General features: G+C 42.3%; 2 protein-coding genes across 2 annotated transcripts in view; both read right to left on the bottom strand.

The window, feature by feature from the left end:
- Positions 1–1,401: 1,401 nt before the first annotated feature.
- On the bottom strand, positions 1,402–12,152 carry kcnk13a (potassium channel, subfamily K, member 13a). Its single transcript, XM_020487068.2, has 4 exons — positions 11,769–12,152; positions 4,545–5,083; positions 3,842–4,096; positions 1,402–3,182 (listed from the first exon to the last, which is right to left on the bottom strand). Exons 1-4 carry the CDS (start codon positions 12,097–12,099, stop codon positions 3,021–3,023), a joined length of 1,287 nt encoding a protein of 428 aa, XP_020342657.1. The 5' UTR covers positions 12,100–12,152; the 3' UTR covers positions 1,402–3,020.
- Positions 12,153–21,736: 9,584 nt separating this feature from the next.
- tdp1 (tyrosyl-DNA phosphodiesterase 1) overlaps positions 21,737–23,569 on the bottom strand; it is a 64,340-nt gene continuing 62,507 nt past the window's right edge. Inside the window, exon 16 of the mRNA XM_020487544.2 lies at positions 21,737–22,391. Within this exon, the coding sequence (XP_020343133.1) occupies positions 22,318–22,391 (74 nt within the window). The 3' untranslated portion in view covers positions 21,737–22,317. The remainder of the gene's footprint in view (positions 22,392–23,569) is intronic.

Here is a 23,569-nt window from a genome sequence, read left to right as displayed (position 1 = left end):
TCTTGGTCAAATGGCTATTACACAGCCTGGAGGTGTGTTGGGTCATTGTCCTGTTGAAAAACGAATGATTGTCCCACTATGTGCAAACTAGATGGGATGGCGTATCACTGCAGAATGCTGTGGTAGCTATGCTGGTTAAGTGTGCTTTGAATTCTAAATAAATCACTGACAGTTTCACCAGCAAAGCACCATCACACCACCACTTCCATGCTTCACGGTGGGAAATACACATGCAGAGATCATCCGTTTACCTACTCTGCGTCTCACAAAGACACGGCAGTTGGAACCAAAAATCTCAAATTTGGACTCAACAGACCAAAGGACAGATTTCCACTGGTCTAATGTCCATTGCTTGTATTTATTGGCCCAAGCAAGTCTCTTCTTATTATTGGTGTCCCTTTAGTAGTGGTTTCTTTGCAGCAATTTGACCATGAAGGCCTGATTCACGCAGTCTTCTCTGAACAGTTAATGTTGAGATGTGTCTGTTACTTGAACTCTGTGAAGCATTTATTTGGGCTATAATTTCTGAGGCTGGTAACTCTAATGAACTTATCCAGCAGAGGTAACTCTGGGTCTTCCTTTCCTGTGGCTGTCCTCATGAGAGCCAGTTTCATCATAGCGCTTGATGGTTTTTGTGACTGCACTTGAAGAAACTTTTAAAGTTCTTGAAATTTTCAGGAATGTCTGACTTTCATGTCTTAAAATAATGATGGACTGTCATTTCTCTTTGCTTATTTGAGCTGTTCCTTCCATAATTTGGAGTTGGGTCTTTTACCAAATAGGGCTATCTAATGTGTGCCACCCCTACCTTGTACACAACTGATTGGCTCAAACACATTAAGAAGGAAAGACATTCCACAAATTAACTTTTAACAAGGCACACCTGTTAATTGAAATGCATTCCAGGTGAAGCTGGAGAATGCCAAGAGGGTACAAAGCTGTCATCAAGGCAAAAGGTGGCTACTTTGAAGAACCTCAAATATAAAATAAATTTTTTGGGATAACTGCATGATTCCATATGTGTTATTGCATAGTTTTGATGTCTTCACTATTATTCTACAATGTAGAAAATAGTCAAAATAAATAAAAACCCTTGAATGAGTAGGTGTTCTAAAACTTTTGACTGGTACTGTATGTACCAGCCGCTTTCACTCGGGTCTATCCTGTTGAGAAAATACACTTTTTCCACACAAACATCTTTGAAAAGTTTGAGGGCTTGAGAGAAACAGTTTATCCCTGGTGTTAATTTGGGTACGATACATTTTAAAGCATTAATCTTTGTGTATTAGTAGAGTGAATTGTTTGACGGGCAACATAAGCCTGTTCAATGTTTTTCTCTGCCTCCAGTGAAGTGCCAACTGACAAATCGTAAGAAACAATGTCCTGTTACATAATATATAAGAATAGAAACCTTTAATTATAGCAGTGGCAGATGATAATGCATTGCCAGAAGGATGCAAGCCCCTCCAGAAAAGAGGCCTACACTGCTGACATAATGTGCAATATGATCCTAAACTAAAATGACGTTGAAACACGCAAAGAGCCAGTCAAATCAAATGTCTATCTCCACACTGTTTATACAATCCCTTTCATTCTCATAAAATCCTAACACATTGCTCTGTTCACATTATTTCAACACACTGTTAGGGATTTCTTGCATCGTTTCAAGTAGCGCACAGGGACTGTAACAGAGAGAGAGATGGGAAGACGATATTATAAACGCCTTCTGAGGTTGCTTTTTATGTACAACAAGGCTCCAAACCCTGCACTCAACCCTGCGTTGTCATGACTCGGGAGTCCCCTGATTTAAAGTGTCAAACTTCCCCGACCGAAATTCGAAGAAGATCAATGGGAGAGAGGAAAATAGAAAAAAGAAAAGGTCTTTTGATGTCCTGCATCATCCATTATTCAGGTGTGTGGTGACTCTATGTTCCAGACCACCCACACATACATCAGGTATCCAGCTACAAAAAACAGCTGTCCGATTAGCAATTCAGAGCCGCATGTACATTAAGTTCTACCTTCAAAAGACGAGAAGTGGAGCGCTGAGATATGAACAGAATTTATAAGTAAATTGTATTTATTCCTGCATACTTTAATTGATTTCAGTTTTTCCTGAAACATTGCAAATGTCTCCTTTTTAACTCTTAAAAGGGGCGCAGGGTAAGTTTGAAATTAGTATGTGCAATTTCAAGTAATAGATTTCAGTCTTCTTTCAATTTTTCTTTTTCTTAAAAACCAAAGAGAGGAAGAAGTACTACTCTGTTACAGATAAATGGCAGCTAGCACTTTTAGAATCAATCAAATGTATCAGTACAGTGTTTTCCTTGTAGTTTATAACATTTGTGGAACAGTATTTACAATATAGTGTGATATCTTGATGATTTTTTTTATGGCAGAGTGAAGGGGAGTTCCTCAATCAAGATCTTTATGAATTTGACAATTGATTTTAATTTCTGAGCACCTATTCAAGCATAAAAGCATGATCTGTCTCCTACAAAACAACACCATAGCTGTCAATAACAAATACTGTACAGGTGTCAATAAGGGAAAGGCAAACATGATCGTGGACAAGACCGTTTGGCATCATAACCCCTAACATCTCCACCACAATGGCTGATGTGTCACGGTCACTGAACATTCTGGGACAAAATGGCTGCCATACATAACGAAGAGTGCCACACATTGCTGATAAACTATGAGTCATTCTCACGCTATGTAAAAGCTCTGATGAGGTCTGCTCTTTGAGGCTCCATAGGATGTTTTCTGATATTCTCATTGTAGTTGTTTTCTCTACAGTGTAGTGTCTCTATGGACCACGTTCAATGGTTCCATTCCAAAACCTTTTCCAACTGTGACCTATGTAAAACTTTTGGACTCGACCCAAACCATCCCTCCTTCAGTGAGCACCTGCTGTCCACTTTGTCTCTCGAATCACATGGTTTTGAGAGATGTAGTATCTGTTTTGATCATTCTCTGTATGGTGTGTAGTAAGCCTACATAATGACTGTAATATTCAGTCATCTATCCACACTGGTCTCAGCCAGCCTGTTGTTCATGATGCCCAGTGCCCCTACTCCCCCAGAGAAACCATTCTGTCTGTTTTGGTTGGAGACGGAAGGCCGAGGGATCCCATTGGTTGCTGCCTCCGACAGCTGCTTCTGCATCAGGTCCAGGTTCACCTGGAGAGGCGAGGAGAGGTTCACATGATACTTTCATAACTAGACAAAAGATAAGACGTTATAAAGGCTCCTACATGTTCATAACAAGTTTTAAAGCATGCCTTCAGGCAAGACTTTGCTCTCACACATTGTCACACAGAGCACGTGCAGATGTGCGCTTTATGCTGCTACAACGTGGCAAAAGAAGTTTAGCCTTGCGCTTCAACGCTTCTTAGGGCTCGGTTCGACCTGTAGCACAGGAGATCTGTGTTGTAGCCCGGTTGCCATTTAAAGGTCATTGTGTTTACTTCGTGCATGCAACTTCATCTCACTGAGTGTACCTTTAAGTGTTACCAAACTTTACTGTCCCTTTGTAACAGTTACATTTGTGCAGGGTTTGCATCTCCAATCCACATAAATATATTTCCAACAATACAGACAATATATCACACATTCCATATTGCATGACAGCACTAAGAAACATAGATCAGGTGCAGTCTGAAACATTGATTTAAATGGGTCCCTAGCCCTATTGGCCACTCCGGGTACTAGATACTGTAAATACAGTCAAAACATGACCCATGCCCTCAAATTATAAAGTGCAGGGGCAACACTTTTGACCAGAGATGAAAGTAACAGAGGGAACTTTTAATGTTCTCTTTACCCGGGGACCCTCTCACCTTATTGGCTGCCAGGAAGTCCCTAATGGAGATCATCTCCCCTGACATCCACCGTCCTCCGTCCGTCTCACTCTCGTTCAACGCGTCCGTTTCTATAGAGACAGTCCGCCGCGCCCGAGAGTGTCCATGTCCAGTGCCGCTGGGCATCACGGCATTCCGGCGCGGGGGCAATCTCTTCGCGATCCCGGCGGGGCAGCAGTGGCAGCAACCTCGGTAGGAGAAGATGTCCAGCTTTCTCAGCAGCCAGTTGAGAGTCTGCTTGAGTTTTGGGAAAATGTATTGTTTTTATGAAACTTTGAAATTCTGTAACATTGCTAATGATAGTGCTCTGGTAAAACGTCCACATACCTAGAGAAAGAGGCTGGTGTGTGTGTGTGTGTGTGTGTGTGTGTGTGTGTGTGTGTGTGTGTGTGTGTGTGTGTGTGTGTGTGTGTGCGTGCGTGCGTGCGTGCGTGCGTGCGTGCGTGCGTGCGTGCGTGCGTGCGTGCGTGCGTGCGTGCGTGCGTGCGTGCGTGCGTGCGTGCGTGCGTGCGTGCGTGCGTGCGTGCGTGAGGAGGAAGAGCAAGAGAGGGATAGCCAATAGGAAAGGACAGAGTAAAGACAGAGAGTGAATGCACGCCATCTCCCACAATGTGTGTGTCTGTGCATGCGTGCAACCACAACTGCTCATAAAACAAACATCAATGAAACAAAAAATCCTCACCTGCTTGATGACAATGGATATGACGTTGAACAGCGAGTAGATACAGCAGACACCCATCAATATAAACAGGAAGTTCCCCAGTCTGTAGGCTGTCTGGTTCCCGTCGTACGTAACCCTCTGGCTGCTTACCATGTCCCCGAACCCGATGGTGCTGAACGCCACAAAACAGAAGTACAGCGAGTCCAGATAGCCCCACCCCTCCACCGCTGAATACATGGCCGAGGCACAGCAGGATATCACCACAGCAGCTACACAAAGAATCAGCATCACGTAGTACACAGAAGGCTTCCATCCAGCCAGACTGTCCCTGCCTCTATCTCTGGGTCCTGGCGGTGGCTCCCCCCTGGGGCCATCGTGGGGCATGACGCCCTGGCGCCGGCGCTTCAGATCGTGGCATGACTTGAGCACGAAGGCGAGCACGGTGATGATGCGCTCCAGGAAGAGGTTGAAGAATAGGATGGTGGAGGCGCAGCCGATCAGGCCATAGAAGATGAGGAAGACTTTGCCACTGACCGTGGTCGGGGTGGTCATGCCAAATCCTGACCAGAGACAGGGGGAGGGGTGGAGGAGAAGAGAGAGGTTTAGAAGAGAGAGGTTTGAAGGGAAGGGGAGATGGAGGTAGAGAGAGAGGGTAGATGTTCAGGAGAGAAATTAAAATGGTGAAGTTCCATTCATCATAATTACCTTACCCTCCCTCTCTGTCTGTTCCTAAAGTGCCTCCCCCCCCTCATCCCTCATCCACTTCTAAGGAGAAGAAAGTAAACCAGGTTGCCGTAGGTGGCGATGTCTCATAATACCTTTTCTTAGCATATCTCTCTCTCATCCATCGCTATACTCCTCCATCCCATTGAGTTCAATGCTAATTTAGCAACTGGGGGTTTTAATTACCATTCTCACAGATGTGCTCCTCAGAGATGAAAGATCCATTCCTAAAAACTCATTATTTAAAAAAATAAAGAGAGTCAGGGCTGAAGAACAGGCTTGAGACTACTGGAGGAGAGGGAAATGAGATGCTAGCAATAAAGCACGGCCTTTATTGGCTTCTGTTAGTGTGTCCAACATATCATTCTCTCATTGACATTGACGGAGGTATATCCTATTGCCTATACCCTATATTATAACCTTTTTTTAAACCTTTTTTTTTAAATCACCTTTATTTAACCAGGTAGGCCAGTTGAGAACAAGTTCTCATTTACAACTGCGACCTGGCCAAGATAAAGCAAAGCGGTGCGACAATAAACAACAACACAGAGTTACACATGGAATAAACAAAAGTACAGTCAATAACACAGTAGGGAGTCTGTATACAATATGTGCAATATGTGCAAATGGAGGTAATATGTGCAAAAGGGGGTAAGGCAATAAATAGGTCATAGTAGCGAAGTAATTACAATTTAGCAAATGAATACTGGAGTGATAGATGTGCAGATGATGTGCAAGTAGAAATACTGCTGTGCAAAAGAACAACAAAAAAGTTTATAAAAACAATATGGGATGAGGTGGGTAGTTGGATGGACTATTTACAGATGAGCTGTGTACAGCTGCAGTGATTGGTAAGCTGCTCAGATAGCTGATGCTTAAAGTTAGTGAGGGAGATACAGCATACAGGTCGCAGTGGTGGGTGGTATAAGGGGCTTTGGTAACAAAACTGATGGAACTGTGATAGACTGCATCCAGTTTGCTGAGTAGAGTGTTGGAGACTATTTTGTAAATGACATCGCCGAAGTCAAGGATCGGTAGGATAGTAAATTTTACGAGGGTATGTTTGGCAGCGTGAGTGAGGGAGGCTTTGTTGCGAAATAGGAAGCAGATTCTAGATTTAATTTTGGATTGGAGATGCTTAATATGAGTCTGGAAGGAGAGTTTACAGTCTAGCCAGACACCTAGGTATTTGTAGTTGTCCACATATTCTAAGTCAGAACCGTCCAGAGTAGTGATGCTAGTCGGGCGGGCGGGTGAGCGCAGCGATTGGTTGAAGAGCATGCATTTAGTTTTACTACTTTTACCCAAAACCGTTTCATATAGCCTGTGGTCCCTGACAAATACATTTTCAAACCAGTAACATAATATTCTCCCTCCACTCCAAAAAAACATGTCATTGATATACAGTTGAGATAAAATTGACGGCGAAAGGTTCGAGAGTTGGGCCAGTAGCCAAAAGGTCGGTGGTTCGAATATACAAGCCGACAAAGGTGCCCTTGAGCAAGGCACTTAACCCTAATTTGCTCCAGGCCGCCGTACCACTATGGCTGACCCTGTAAAACAACACATTTCACTGCATAAAACATCTTTATTATTTTTGGTTTTACTTTGTTTTGCCAGGTCTCCGAAACCAAAGAAGTGTTTTTTTGCGGCGCTAGAAAATGGACTGTTATTGACTTATCTAATTACTAAGATAGAGGATGACAAGACCACCGCACCACAGTATGATGTTTCTTTCAGCCTTGACCATGAGGATAGAGAGAAGACACTTGTTGTCATTCTCACTAAAACTCAGTGTTCAGAAAAGACTGGTTTCCCTTGAAACATATCATTAAGAATGCATGAGGTGTCAGTCTGCATAGTGGGGCTAGCCTGGGGGGTCACCCCATACTGCGCAAACAGCCTTTGAGCATCATCACGTTCTATATGAGCATCGTGTACTCAACTTCTAACCTCTGGCTGTGTCATCCGCTGCCTGTAGGTGATATACTTCATTTGTGTTACACACTCTCAGTAAAGGATATATGGACGCCGAGGAGGGAGGCAAAGTGCTCAACTGTATCTGATTTGTGACGGTTGACAGCATACTGGAAACAAGAACAAGAACAAGAACAAGAATATGTAGGTGCGAGCAGCAAAGAAACAGGGTTCACAGGATGACAGAAAGGATACAAGCTCAATTAGATAGAGCAAGAACTCCATCATGTAGGAACTTCCTTCCTTTATGTGTAATCAGTGAAAGTATTACCATGGTTATCTCTCAATAAACGACACGAGCGAATAGGACGAAACGAGCGAAGTTTAGTCTAGTGCTATAGGTTGGTCTGAGCACCAAATAATATACATATGGTTTGAATATGATTTGTGGTTTCAGAATTGTTCTCTTAACCGTTTTGTTTTTGTTTTTGACTCTTTGACTCTTTCTAACAAATAGGATTCTCCAGAGTTTCTTAAGCCAATTTGTCCAGAGGCAACAAGGTGGAAATGTACAAGTTATTCAATTCTCAGTTGGTAAACTCTACATTAGCATTCCGAAATTATACATTATACTAATTATACAGATATACAGATATGCTAATCACAATATTTCAGAATGAAAATATTTACAATATATGTATCTATTTAAAAGAAAATATATTTACAAAAAGGAGAGGTATATGTAGCATTGGAAATTATGCAGATAATTACATTGACAGAAGCCACAATCTATCTGAAATAATAAAGCTGATCTACCCCCTAATTAAAAATAAATACAAATAAATCATGACATTTCACATTGTTTGTCTGCATAATATAAATCTGACACTCATTTGCATGAGACAAAGTCCACTTGATCAATAATTGTCTGCACCAGACAATTTGTTGGCACTATAGATACTAGAGCAATAACTGTTGATCAAGAGGACTTTGTCCCATGCAAATGAGTGTCAGATTTATATTATGCAGATGAACAATGCGAAATATCGTATTTGTATTTTTCTTAAATTAGGGGGTAGATCAGCTTTATTATTGCAGTGGCTTTATATTCACACAGCTTCTACGGACATATGCATAAGGTTTACATACCAAATTTCATGGCCCCATGTTCATTGATTCAGTTCTTATAGCCCTGGTGTGATATGGTACCATCTAGTGGTGTAGCTTGGTCGACTTTGAATGCAGCAAATACTCATTCTCAAAATCATTAGAGGCTAATTTATTGAGTCTACATACTAAATCTGCAGTCAATCTGATTTATTGTTCATGAGAATAAGTTCATTAAAGTCTTTTTAGCACATGTAAGCATGTTCGGGAAAGTATTCAGACCCCTTGACTTTTCCACATTTTGTTAGGATACAGCCTTATTCTACAATGTATTAACACAATACCCCATAATGACAAAGCAAAAATGGGTTTTTAGATATTTTTGCAAATGTATTAAAAATAATACTGAAATATCACATTTACATAAGTATTCCAGACCCTTTACTCAGCACTTTGTTGAAGCACCTTTGGCAACGATTACAGTCTTGAGTCTTCTAAGGTATGATGTTACAAGCTTGGCACTTCTGTACTTGGGGAGTTTCTCCCATTATTCAGGTCTCTCCAGAGGTGTTCAATCGATCAATGCTCCCCATCCAAAATTGAAAGCTTTTACCGGAGCACCAAGTCTAGGACCAAAAGGCTCTTTAACAGCTTCTAGCCCCAAGCCAAAAGACTGCTGAACAATTAATCAAATGGCCACTCAGACTATTTACATTTGTTTGTACACTGCTGCTACTCGCCATTTATTATCTATGCATAGTCACTTAAAAAATTACTAACCTGTACCGCACCCCTGTATATAGCCTCGTATATGTTTTTTAAGTTACTTTTCGATTATTATTCTTTTTTAAACATTTTCTTTTCTTTTGTACATATTTTCTTAGCTCCATTTCTTGAACTGTACTGTTGGTTAAGGGCTTGTAAGTAAGCATTTCACGGTAATATCTACACTTTTCGTTGTATTCGGCGCATGTGACAAATAAAGTTTGATTTGATCTGACTTTTAATCCATGAGAAGATTTTTTAAGATTATTATTATTATTCTTTTTTAAGTGTAACTGTATAGCTTCCATCCCTCTCCTCGCCCCTACCTGGGCTCGAACAAGGGGAACAACCACTTCAAGTTCTCAGAGCGAGTGATGTCACCGATTGAAACTCTATTAGCGCGCACCACCGCTACCTAGCTAGCCATTTCACATCGGTTACATAAGCATTAGTGTTACATTGTAAAAAAGAGAATTGTTAATAGTTCCCTTGTTTTTTAAGATACACTGTACATTAACATGGTTCATCAAGGTAATATCTGATGACCCTGAAAACTAAAGATGATAGGCCATTGTGGAGTGGAGTTACAAAGGATTTAAATGTAAAATCACATATCGGATTTCCTGATTTATCAATAACTCAGTCATCTCTTAACCAATCCCTTAGCTGTTTTCAAACTAAGTTAAGAGATGCATCATGGGTATGAGGGTTTAATTGAGACTGCTTATGATGGTTCCCCCAATCTGTGCCACTCTTTTTGACCAAACCAAATCAAATGCCTTGCTTGGGCGGTGCTCAAAAACCGTGAGTGAAGAAGGCCGGGAAATCGCTGTCATTTGGTGCTATGGTTCACAAAAATATGTTTAAAGTATTTTTAGCATATTTTAGCATATATTTAGTACGTGCTAATATGCATCTACTGGTATAGTAGATGGGCTCCCGAGAGGCGCAGCAGTCTAAGGCACTGCATCTTAGTGCTAGAGGTGTCACTACACACCCTGGTTCGATTCCAGGCTCTATCACAACCAGCCATGATTGGGAGTCCCATATGGCGGTTCACAATTGCCCCAGCGTCGTTAGGGTTTGTAAATAGGAATTTGTTCTTAACTGACTTGCCTAGTTAAATAAAGGTCAAAAAATAGTTTCTCAACATCTTCAAGGGTTATTATGATGAGTCCGAAGACCAAATTTTGATTGCATATGACATTTAGTCCATGAGAAGATTTTTATGTTATATTTTAAGCATTAGTGTTACATAGTCAAAAAAGTGAATTGTTAATAGTTTCCTTATTTTTAAGATATCAATGTCAAACTCAACATGGTTCAATCATGGTTATGTCTTTGATGACCCTTAAAAGTGTCAAGTTGATTGGCCATTGTGGAGTGGATTTCCAAAGGAAATGGACACGTACAATTGGATTTCCTGATTTATCAATAATTTAGCCATCTTTTTGGCCAATTCCTGAGCTTTTCTTAAACTAAGGGCTTGTTTTTGCATATTTTTGCATAATAGCGTGTGTGCTAATATGCATCTACTGGTATAGTGTGGCCATCTTTGAATTCATCAATCTAATTTTCTCAAATTCTTTATGAGTGATGTGTTCAAAGACCAAATTTGAAGTTGCATATGACTTTTTTCCCCCATTTTGATGTTTTTCAAAGGTTTTCCACAATTTCCATGATGGAGGAAAATCTATCCTGATGGACCTTATGGGTCCTTGAGGTAAATTTGTTCAGCATGAGGAAAGATACCAACTTACATACAAAGTTTCAAGTCTATGTCAAACGGGGCAAGAGATATGAGGGTTTAAGTGAGACTGCTATAGGCCAATAAGTACCTTTAAATTTTTTTTTTAAAACAATCAAATGCGTTGCTTGGGCAGTGCTCAAAGGTGCCCACTAGTGGCTTATCCGTGCCATTCTATTTGACCAAGTTACTCATGGCCTCTCGTTTCTGTGTGCCAAATTAGACATTTTTATAATAAGTGTTCACAGAAAATAAATATCTGCAATGAAAATAAATAACCTGAATGATTAATAGCCATATCATTTTTGGCAAAACTGATGTCATCACTCATGTCATAAGTAATTTGATGTTCATTTTCCTTCTAGCCTTAAAGCTAGCAATGATTGGGAGAAATAAGAGCTGCCAATTAACGGAACAATGATTTCTGAGACTGGGTCAACTTCATCTTCCCGAGAAGGGCCAACGTCAAAGCTCTTTGTCACATGGAGAAAAGTATATTTAATGTCTCCAATATGTAATTAGTTTCTGTCTCCTTTATCTGCATGGTGATCTACAGTAGACTAAAGGAGAGTATTTCCAGTACCAAAATGCCTACATGTTTATCTACCTTGATTGTATCCTGCTATATCTATTAAATCGCAGACCTGCCTATATATTTTTTCCGGCATAAATTCAGTATTAATTTCTCTCTCTCATTGATAGGGATGAAGATATATGGGTTATTCGGTTAATCCGTTTGTCAAGGTGTCACAGTGTCCTATCTTTTGAAGTGCAATTATTTTCCTGAATTATATAAACAACCATTTTTGAAAGGTATGCAACATAAAAACATGCTTTTCTTGAAATTTGGTGCATGGCACCTAATTCTAAATGATTCAAATGGTGCATTTTGATTAAAAGTGAATTTCTTTGCAATACACTTTTATATATTCTTTTTTATACAATACATTTTTTACTGAACCTTCTGGCTTTGTTTCTGAGTTTACCTATGGTCGACACCACGGTCCCAACAAAGTAAAAGGCGCCGGTAAAATCCCAGCGCGGTCTCAGTGTATCCACGCGGATACCGGCGATGTTCGCCTCCTCATAGAACCGGAGAAATGTCTCCAAGTCGGTCCGGTTAAGGCTGTGCTTCTGGGTGAATCTCTCGAAGCGCTGCGCCCACTGCTCGTTTGCCTGTAGCTCCTTCGGCTGCTCCAACGCAGAGAACACCGCAGCACCGCACAGCAGATACAGCACGATCAGCACCGCCAGCATCAGAAACCGCGCGTTATCCTCGTTCACCACACCGCAGCAGCAGCCTCTCCTGCACACCATTACGGCGGCAGCGAGGACACTGAGGACCCTGGGAGAAGGAGCCTCCGCATCGTGTCAGATGAAGGCACATGAAAGCCTTCCTAATAAGTCAGTATGTGGGTTGTTCCACCAATTCGGTGCATTTTGAGAAGTGTAACTTGGTAAAAAAAAGAGAGTTTGATTTCACTTCATTTTAACATTCTGTCATAAAGAGCACATGTTCAACTTCATAAAAAACATGTCTTCCCATCTCAAGTGGTAAAACAATGAATATACAGTACCAGTCAAAAGTTTGGACACACCTACTCATTCAAGGGTTTTTCTTTATTTGTACTATTTTCTACATTGTAGAATAATAGTGAAGACATTAAAACTATGAAATAACACATATGGAATCATGTTGTAACCAAAAATACGGTAGACCATTCCATTCTTGTGGGTCGGCTAAGGAGTATTGGTGTCTCTGAGGGGTCTTTGTCCTGGTTTGCTAACTACCTCTCTCAAATGGTGCAGTGTATAAAGTCAGACAATCTGCTGTCTCAGCCACTGCCTGTCACCAAGGGAGTACCCCAAGGCTCAATCCTAGGCCCCACGTTCTTTTCAATTTACATCAACAACATAGCTCAGGCAGTAGGAAGCTCTCGCATCCATTTATATGCAGATGATAGTCTTATACTCAGCTGGCCCCTCCCCGGATTTAGAGTTAAATGCTCTACAACAAAGCTTTCTCAGTGTCCAACAAGCTTTCTCTACCCTTAACCTTGTTCTGAACACCTCCAAAACAAAGGTCATGTGGTTTGGTAAGAAGAATGCCCCTCTCCCCACAGGTGTGATTACTGCCTCTGAGGCTTTAGAGCTTGAGGTAGTCACCTCATACAAGTTCTTGGGAGTATGGCTAGATGGTACACTGTCCTTCTCTCAGCACATATCAAGGCTGCAGGCAAAAGTCACATCTAGACTTGGTTTCCTCTATCGTAATCGCTCCTCTTCCTCTATCGTAACCCTAGCTGCCAAACTAACCCTGATTCAGATGACCATCCTACCCATGCTAGATTCCGGAGATGTAAATTATAGATTGGCAGGTAAGGGTGCTCTCGAGCAGCTAGATGTTCTTTACCATTCGGCCATCAGATTTGCCACCAATGCTCCTTATAGGACACATCACTGCACTCTATACTCCTCTGTAAACTGGTCATCTCTGTTTACCCATCGCAAGACCCACTGGTTGATGCTTATTTATAAAACCCTCCCTCCTATCTGAGATATCTACTGCAGCCCTCATCCTCCACATACAACACCCGTTCTGCCAGTCACATTCTGTTAAAGGTCCCCAAAGCACACACATCCCTGGGTCACTCCTCTTTTCAGTTCGCTGCAGCTAGCGACTGGAACGAGCTGCAACAAACACTCAAACTGGACAGTTTTATCTCAATCTCTTCATTCAAAGATTCAATCACGGACACTCTTACTGACAGTTGTGGCTGCTTTGCGTGATGTATTGTTGTCTCTACCTTCTTGCCCTTTGTGCTGTTGTCTGTGCCTAATAATGTTTGTACCATGTTTTGTGCTGCTACCATGCTGCGTTGCTACCATGTTGTTGTCATGTGTTGCTACCATGCTGTGTTGTCATGTGTTGCTGCCTTGCTATGTTATTGTCTGAGGTCTGTCTTTATGTAGTGTTGTGTCTCTTGTTGTGATGTGTGTTTTGTCCTATATTTATATTTTATTTATTCATTTATTTTTAATCCCAGCCCCCATCCCCGCAGGAGGTCTTTTGCCTTTTGGTAGGCTGTCATTGTAAATAAGAATTTGTTCTTAACTGACTTGGCTAGTTAAATAAAGGTTAAATAAAATAAATACAAATTCTTTAAGTGCAGTTGCAAAAACCATCAAGCACTATGATGAAACTGGCTCTCATGAGGACCGTCACAGGAAAGGAAGACCCAGAGTTACCTCTGCTGCAGAGGATAAGTTCATTAGAGTTACCTGCCTCAGAAAATGCAGCCCAAATAAATGCTTCACAGAGTTCAAGTAACAGACACATCTCAACATCAACTGTTCAGAGAAGATTGTGTGATTCCGGATTCCGGCCTTCATGGTCGTATTGCTGAAAAGAAACCACTACTAAAGGACACGAATAAGGATAAACTTACTTGGGCCAAGAAACATGAGCAGTGCTTCTACACCTGCATTGCTTGCTGTTTGGGGTTTTAGGCTGGGTTTCTGTACAGCACTTTGAGATATTAGCTGATGTACGAAGGGCTATATAAATACATTTGATTTGATTTGGATATTAGACCGGTGGAAATGAGTCTAAATTTGAGATTTTTGGTTCCAACCACTGTGTTTTTGTGAGACGCAGAGTTGGTGAACAGATGATCTCCACATGTTTAGTTTCCACCGTGAAGCATGGAGGAGGTGTGATGGTATGGGGGTGCTTTGCATATTTAGAACTCAAGTAACACTTAATCAGAATGGCTACCACAGCATTCTGCAGCGGTATGCCACCCCATCTGGTTTGCGCTTAGTGGGACTATCATTTGTTTTTCAAACAGGACAATAACCAAACACACCTCCAGGCTGTGTAAAGGCTATTTGACCAAGGAGAGTTGATGGAGTGCTGCATCGGATGACCTGGCCTCCACAATCACCCGACCTTAACCCAATTCAGATGGTTTGGAATGATTCGGACCGCAGAGAGTCCAACAAGTGCTCAGTATATGTGGGAACTCGTTCAAGACGGTTGGAAAAGCATTCCAGGTGAAGCTGGTTGAGATAATGCCAAGCGTGTGCAATGCTGTCATCAAGGCAAAGGGTGAAAATATATTTTGATTTGTTGAACACTTTTTTGGTTACTACATGATTCCATGTGTTATTTCATAGTTTTGATGTCTTCACTATTATTCTACAATATAGAAAAAAAAATAAAAAATAAAGAAAAACCCTTCAATGAGTAGTTGTCCAAACATTTGACTGGTAGTGTCCTGATCATGTCTGGTGTGGATGGACAAAATCATCATGCACTCGCCCGGTCTAGTCAGCATTTAATCGGGAAAGCCTGGTGAAGTCCACGGCACAAAAGTAGCTACAAAGGGGTGACTCCTCACAACACGAGTGACTCCTCACAACACGTCAAGCCAATCAAATGACTTGCCTTGAGGTAAAAAAAATATTGGTGTGACCACAATGTGATTTTGGATTTGTGGATACGCAAGACTAAATATGAGTAACAGGGTTGGCGTGGTATGCTCAACCCGCTCCGTTTTCCCCCACAATACACAGCAAATGACCAAAAAGAGTAGAGCCAGATCACCTGCTTATACACTGATTTAACTATTAGCTGTTCAATTTTTCTTTTGGAAATAAATAAATAATAATAATAATTTCTCCATATTAAAACGAGAGTTCAGTTCACGTAAAATCAGGGACAGACATAAATAAATCCCTAATCACATGAAATAAATAATAATCTTCAGGAATGACTTTGTCAAATAAACTAAATAACTAGGGCTTTACAATGATGGTGAAAACATTGAGAAATGTTGGGGTTAAATGGGTTAATCACAGAGGGTGATTATTTATTTATTCATGTTAAAAATCTGATTCATAAAATTCCTTATGTGGTCTATATTAAAGGGCACTTCCTTTGATATAACAGGCTTTTACATGCAATACTGGATGCAAAAGGCACTCATTTCGTGGGACAGCCCATGTATAGTTTGACATTCTGGCAGAAGTCCCATAACTGTTGGGAATGTTTCCTTTAAAAAGATACCCAATTACCTCGACTCTCACCTTATCATCCACAGGAAATGTAAAAAAAAAATTCGATGTTAAATAATCATATTGAAGTTAGACTCAGCGATAAATAGATGCAGAAAGTAAACAGAATAGTGGGTCAATTTCTGCAACTAAGAGAGTTGAAGTGCAAGGCCCAAAACTTCTCCTCAGTTTTGGTCCTGTGGCTGCCACGCTGTAACAGCGTGAAGCGAACCGGTGTATTTGCACAGCTACTGTGTGTAACTGTGTCATCTCAATGGGCGTGTTCGAGCAAATCACTATTGCCAAGTCGGTGACCGTCGTAGGTTAGTGCCTTTCAAAGTGTGTTGCATCATGTGATCAAAGGTCATTACGTTTTTACTGCAAGTTTCTGCAGTTGCTCTTCACCAACCATCGCCTGCATCGTGGGAGGCTCTATTGTTAGTGTGTTTTTGTTAGACCCAGGAGAACTTGACCAAATTTCTGACTGAAACAGGAACCAACTTTGTTGCAATTCATATACAGTGGATATGTGCAAATTAATATACACTGCTCAAAAAAATAAAGGGAACACTTAAACAACACAATGTAACTCCAAGTCAATCACACTTCTGTGAAATCAAAATGTCAACTTAGGAAGCAACACTGATTGACAATAAATTTCACATGCTGTTGTGCAAATGGAATAGACAACAGCTGGAAATGATAGGCAATTAGCAAGACACCCCCAATAAAGGAGTGGTTCTGCAGGTGGTAACCACAGACCACTTCTCAGTTCCTATGCTTCCTGGCTGATGTTTTGGTCACTTTTGAATGCTGGCGGTGCTTTCACTCTAGTGGTAGAATGAGACGGAGTCTACAACCCACACAAGTGGCTCAGGTAGTGCAGCTCATCCAGGATGGCACATCAATGTGAGCTGTGGCAAGAAGGTTTGCTGTGTCTGTCAGCGTCGTGTCCAGAGCATGGAGGCGCTACCAGGAGACAGGCCAGTACATCAGGAGACGTGGAGGAGGAGGTAGTAGGGCAACAACCCAGCAGCAAGACCGCTACCTCCGCCTTTGTGCAAGGAGGAGCAGGAGGAGCACTGCCAGAGCCCTGCAAAATGACCTCCAGCACGCCACAAATGTGCATGTGTCTGCTCAAACGGTCAGAAACAGACTCCATGAGGGTGGTATGAGGGCCCGACGTCCACAGGTGCGGGTTGTGCTTACAGCCCAACACCATGCAGGACGTTTAGCATTTGCCAGAGAACACCAAGATTGTCAAATTCGCCACTGGCGCCCTGTGCTCTTCACAGATGAAAGCAGGTTCACACTGAGCACATGTGACAGACGTGACAGTCTGGAGATGCCGTGGAGAACGTTCTGCTGCCTGCAACATCCTCCAGCATGACGGGTTTGACGGTGGGTCAGTCATGGTGTGGGGTGGCATTTGTGTGGGGGCCGCACAGCCCTCCATGTGCTCGCCAGAGGTAGCCTGACTCCCATTAGGTACCGAGATGAGATCCTCAGACCCCTTGTGAGACCATATGCTGGTGCAGTTGGCCCTGGGTTCCTCCTAATGCAAGACAATGCTAGACCTCATGTGGCTGGAGTGTGTCAGCAGTTCCTGCAAGAGGAAGGCATTGATGCTATAGACTGGCCCGCCCGTTCCCCAGACCTGAATCCAATTGAGCACATCTGGGACATCATGTCTCGCTCCATCCACCAACGTCACGTTGCACCACAGACGGTCCAGGAGTTGACGGATGCTTTAGTCCAGGTCTGGGAGGAGATCCCTCAGGAGACCATCTGCCACCTCATCAGGAGCATGCCCAGGCGTTGTAGGGAGGTCATACAGGCACGTGGAGGCCACACACACTACTGAGCCTAATTTTGACTTGTTTTAAGGACATTACATCAAAGTTGGATCAGCCTGTAGTGTGGTTTTCCACTTTAATTTTGAGTGTGACTCCAAATCCAGACCTCCATGGGTTGATGAATTTGATTTCCATTGATAATTCTTGTGGGATTTTGTTGTCAGCACATTCAACTATGTAAAGAAAAAAGTATTTAATAAGAATATTTCATTCATTCAGATCTAGGATATGTTATTTTAGTGTTCCCTTTATTTTTTTGAGCAGTGTCTTTGAGTCTCTCTCTCTCACACCAATTGATTGTACAATGTGCACACATACACTGAGTGTACAAAACATTAAAAACACCCCTCTTTTGCCCTCAGAACAGCCTAAATTCGTTGGAGCATGGAATCTACAAGGTGTCAAATGCGTTCCTCAGGGATGCTGGCCCATGTTGACTTCAATGCTTCCCACTGTTGTGTCAAGTTGGCTGGATGTCCTTTGGGTGGTGGACCATTCTTGAAACACGCGGGAATCAGTTGAGTGTGAAAAACTCTGCAGCATTGCAGTTCTTGACACAAGAATGCCTGGCACCTACTACCATACCCTGTTCAAAGGAACTTAAATATTTTGTCTTGCCCATTCACTCTCTGAATGGCACACATACACAAATATTTATTTGTGAATGTGAGATACTGCGTTTGGAGACATTTATTTTAACGTTATAAAGAAACACTTTTACAAACAAACAATGACATCGCTGTCATGTTGCACTGAGCCTTGCTGTTGGCGTTCTTTCGACTTATCACTCAAACACAAATATCTGCCAACTTCATATTGCTGAGTCTAACTTTACAGTTGCATTGTTTGTCAGATTTCCTTAGAGGTGCCGAAACCCCTCGTGCGAACTGTATTTGATTAATTCTGGCATGGGTAATGCAAAAATAATTACAGAGAAACATCCCAAAATAGTCTGGAACGGCCTATATCATTATGTTCTTATTATCTCAATGCAGTTCAAATTTGCGAAATTGGGTGAGGTCAGCTTCACAGTGCAAACGACATGGGACCTTTAAAAGTAGCTTCACGACTACCTCGCTAATTATTAAACCTTTATTTAACTAGGCAAGTCAACTAAGAACAAATTCTTATTTACAATGACGGCCTACCCCGGCCAATTGTGCGCCGCCCTATGAGACTCCCAATCACATCCGGATGTGATGACGCCTGGATTCAAACCAGGTACTGCAGTGATGCCTCTTGCACTGAGATGCAGTGTCTTAGACCACTGCACCACTCGGGAGCCCATCTGTTAGCCATTAGCTGGTAGCCTACTGTAATGCCTCGATCACACCTACAGGGTCTTGCACCTTGGTACACCAGAAGTAGCCAACATTAATTTCCAACGGAACGCTGCGTTTGCCTTGCAGCATTGTGTTGCAGAGGCAGCTGCAGTGCGTTCTGTATGGTGCCGATGTTGGATTGATCAAACGTATGCATCAAATTGTATGCGTAGACGGCTTGACAGAAATGGTAGCAGAAGGTGAACGTTGAACTTTTGTTGCACACATATCCAGATGCTGCTGCTGACCATTTGGTGCAATGCCGCTGTAGGAGTGTTCGAGGCGTAAGTGATCATCAGGCAGAAAACTGCCTTGGCGCCTATCCCGCTCTCCAGTCCAGTCCCTCCTGTAATGCTGACTGACACGTCCTGCGTAGGCTACTTCCGGGTCTCTGATAGCTCTCGCCAAACAGGACAAAACGAGTCTCCTGTGAGTGGTATACAGGGCTACAAAGGGACACTTTAGCAGGGGACAGAGGAGCGATTCGGAGCAGTGCAGGAGAGGACTGAGAAACTGAAAGGTGCACATTTGCTGCGTTCAGTGATGGAGAGGATGAAAGTAGTAAGCTTCAATGTTGAGTATTGTCAGCTGAGTATTGTTGCTCAGTTTTTTCGACAGCCATAAATAATGAAAACAACACATTGTTGGAGCAATGGGGAACCAATGGCCATGGCGATAAAAGGTAGCTTCTATCACAGTTGCTAAGCAGCAGTTGATTAAAATTTGAACATCCCCCCCAAAAATCCCAGGCTAGATGAGTAGGCCTAGGCTACAAACACCACAGACAACCTGCAGCAATCATCACATATTCTCCATTTGAGCTCAAGGTTTCTGCCCAATTACACCATTGTAAAACAGCGTTCTCTGCTTCTACTCCAAGGCTCTGCCAAGCATTGCTGACTGACTGATACAGCTGCATTGTTGTGATGGTCTGGAAGCTTGTTTATCAAAGATATGTATAGAATGTACAGTTGAAGTCGGAAGTTTACATACACCTTAGCCAAATACATTTAAACTCAGTTTTTCACAATTCCTGACATTTAATCCTAGTAAAAATTCCCTGTTTTAGGTCAGTTAGGATCACCACTTTATTTTAAGGATGTGAAATGTCAGAATAATAGTAGAGAATGATTTATTTCAGCTGTTATTTCTTTCATCACATTCACAGTGGGTCAGAAGTTTACATACACCCATTTAGTATTTGGTAGCATTGCCTTAACTGTTTAACTTGGGTCTAACGTGGTTATGGTTCCATAAGCTTCCCACAATAAGTTGGGTAAATTTTGGCCCATTCCTCCTGACAGAGCTGGTGTAACTGAGTCAGGTTTGTAGGCCTTTGCACACACACACTTTTTCAGTTCTGCCCACAAATTCTCTATAGAATTGAGGTCAGGGCATAGTGATGACCACTCCTATACCTTGACTTTGTTATCCGTAAGCCATTTTGCCACAACTTTGGAAGTATGCTTGGGGTCATTGTCCATTTGGAAGACACATTTGCGACCAAGCTGTAACTTATGTCTTGAGATGTTGCTTCAATATATCCATGTAATTTTCCTCATGATGCCATCTATTTTGTGATGTGCACCAGTCCCTCCTGCAGTAAAGCACCCCCACATCATGATGCTGCCACCCCCGTGCTTCACGGTTGGGATGGTGTTTTCGGCTTGCAAGCCTCCCCCTTTTCTTCCTAACATAACGATGGTCATTATGGCCAAACAGTTCTATTTTTGTTTCATCAGACCAGAGGACAGTTCTCCAAAAAGTACGATCTTTGTTCCCATGTGCAGTTGCAAACCGTAGTCTGGCTTTTTTATGGTGGTTTTGGAGCAGTGACTTCTTCCTTGTTGAGCGGCCTTTCAGGTTATGTCGATATAGGACTCGTTTTTACTTTGGATATAGATACTTTTGTACCCGTTTGCTCCAGCATCTTCACAATGTCCATTGCTGTTGCTCTGGGATTGATTTGCACTTTTCGCACCAAAGTACATTCATCTCTACCAATCATTCCTGAGTGGTATGACGACTGCGTGGTCCCATGGTGTTTATACTTGCATACTATTGTTTGTACAGATGAACGTGGTACCTTCAGGTGTTTGGAAATTGCTCCCAAGGATGAACCAGACTTGTGGAGGTCTACAACTTTTTTTATGAGGTCTCGGCTGATTTCCTTTGATTTTCCCATGATGTCAAGCAAAGAGGCACTGAGTTTGAAGGTAGGCCTTGAAATACAGCCACAGGTACACCTCTAATGGACTCAAATGATGTCAATTAGCCTATAAGAAGCTTCTAAAGCCATGACATCATTTTCTGGAATTTTCCAAGCTGTTGAAAGGCAGTCAATTTAGTGTATGTAAACTTCTGACCCACTGGAATTGTGATACAGTGAATTATAAGTGAAATAATCTGCCTGTAAACAATTGTTGGAAAAATTACTTGTGTCATCCACAAAGTAGATGTCCTAACCGACTTGCCAAAACTAGATTGCTAACAAGAAATTTGTGGAGTGGTTGAAAAACATGTTTTAATGACTCCAACCTAAGTGTATGTAAACTTCTGACTTCAACTGTATGTGTGTGTGTATATATATATATATATATATATATATATATATACATACATACATACACACACATACGAGTATAGATTTTTATCCCCCAAAATAAAATGTTCTTCATTTTCTACATTATGCACATAATTGAGATTCATCATACTAGGGATTTGTACAATTATTTTTAATAACAAACATGGTGAGTGATTTGTTTTGCACATATTAAAAAGGAAACTTACAGTACATGATTAAATGAATAGCTACAATAACAAAACAATGTAATACCAACGTGTTTGAGTAGGGCTGGAAGAAAAGTCTGCAAACAAAGTAGTTCTGCAGGAGGTTTGGCCAGCCTCTAGAGTGAGGCCAGTATACAAAAGCGAGAGAGAGGAGGTCATCTCCTCACTTTAGCACCAGGTAATGGAAATTAAGAGATGCCTTTAGGTCAGAGTTACTGAAGACAAGTGAGAGACAGACAGTATGAAAAAAAGGAGGGAGGAAGGGTAGGGAGAAGGTCGACACGAATGAGAGATGACAGACAGTTATAATTGTACTAAGGAGACAGAGTTGGACTGGACAGGTAGTGAGAAGGGGAGACAGAGAGAGAGAGAGAGTAACAGTTTCTCGTCCTCCATTCCATTTGATTTAGCCTGTCTGTGCACCATAGGAGCAGAATGTGGAAGGTCTGGCAAGGGGTCCGGGTAACTGGATGTTTAAGGGAACGTGTGTGTGTGTCTGGCGTGGTGGTTCAGGAGGGGACCCAGATGTTACCGTGTGTGTCTGGAGCCTGGGTGTAGGGAATGTTCCACATCCATGGGTGATCTGAGGAAAAACACAGAAACACACACATTAAAAGGTATCTAGAATTTCTCAGCATTTCTCCCCTATTTGGAAGCTAGGTGAATTCCCGCGGCACTATCAATCAATCAATCAAATGTATTTATTAAGCTATATTTATAAAGATATGTTCTGGATAGCGTCGAACAACAACATTGATGTATATGCTGATTCGGTGAGTGAGTTTATTAGCAAGTGCATCGGTGATGTTGTACCCATGGCGAATATTAAAGCCTTCCCCAACCAGGGGATTGATGGCAGCATTCGTGCAAAACTGAAAGCGCAAACCTCTGCTTTTAATCAGGGCAAGGTGACCGGAAACATGACTGAATACAAACAGTGTAGTTATTCCCGCCGCAAGGAAATCAAACAAGCTAAGTGTCAGTATAGAGACAAAGTAGAGTCGCAATTCAACGGCTCAGACACGAGAGGTATGTGGCAGGATCTACAGTCAATCACGGACTACAAAAAGAAAACCAGCCCCATCGGGGACACTGATGTCTTGCTCCCAGACAAACTAAACTTCTTTGCTCGCTTTGAGGACAATACAGTGCCACCGAAACGGCCCGCTACCAAAACCTGCGGGCTCTCCTTCACCACAGCCAACGTGAGTAAAACATTTAAACGTGTTAACTCTCGCAAGGCTGCCGGTCCAGACGGCATCGCTAGCCGTGTCCTCAGAGCATGCGCAGACCAGCTGGTGTTCCCAGTCTGCTGTTCCCACATGCTTCAAGAGGGCCACCACTGTTCCTGTTCCCAAGAAAGCTAAGGTAACTGAACTAAACGACTATCGCCCCATAGCACTCACTTCCGTCATCATGAAGTTCTTTGAGCGACTAGTCAAGGATCATATCACCTCCACCCTACCTGACACCCTAGACCCACTCCAATTTGCTTACTGCCCCAATAGGTCGACAGACGACGCAATAACACTGCACACTGCCCTAACCCATCTGGACAAGAGGAATAACTATGTAAGAATGCTGTTCATCGACTACAGCTCAGCATTTAACACCATAGTACCCTCCAAGCTCGTCATCAAGCTCGAGACCCTGGGTCTCGACCCTGCCCTGTACAACTGGGCCCTTGACTTTCTGACGGGATGCCCCCAGGTGGTGAGGGTAGGAAACAACATCTCCACCCCGCTGATCCTCAACACTGGG

The sequence above is a fragment of the Oncorhynchus kisutch genome, linkage group LG7 (assembly GCF_002021735.2).
Source record: "Oncorhynchus kisutch isolate 150728-3 linkage group LG7, Okis_V2, whole genome shotgun sequence".
In the NCBI taxonomy this organism is placed as follows: Eukaryota; Metazoa; Chordata; class Actinopteri; order Salmoniformes; family Salmonidae; genus Oncorhynchus; species Oncorhynchus kisutch.
Note: the sequence above shows the minus strand (reverse complement) of the source record. Positions and strands in the feature narration are given on the sequence as shown.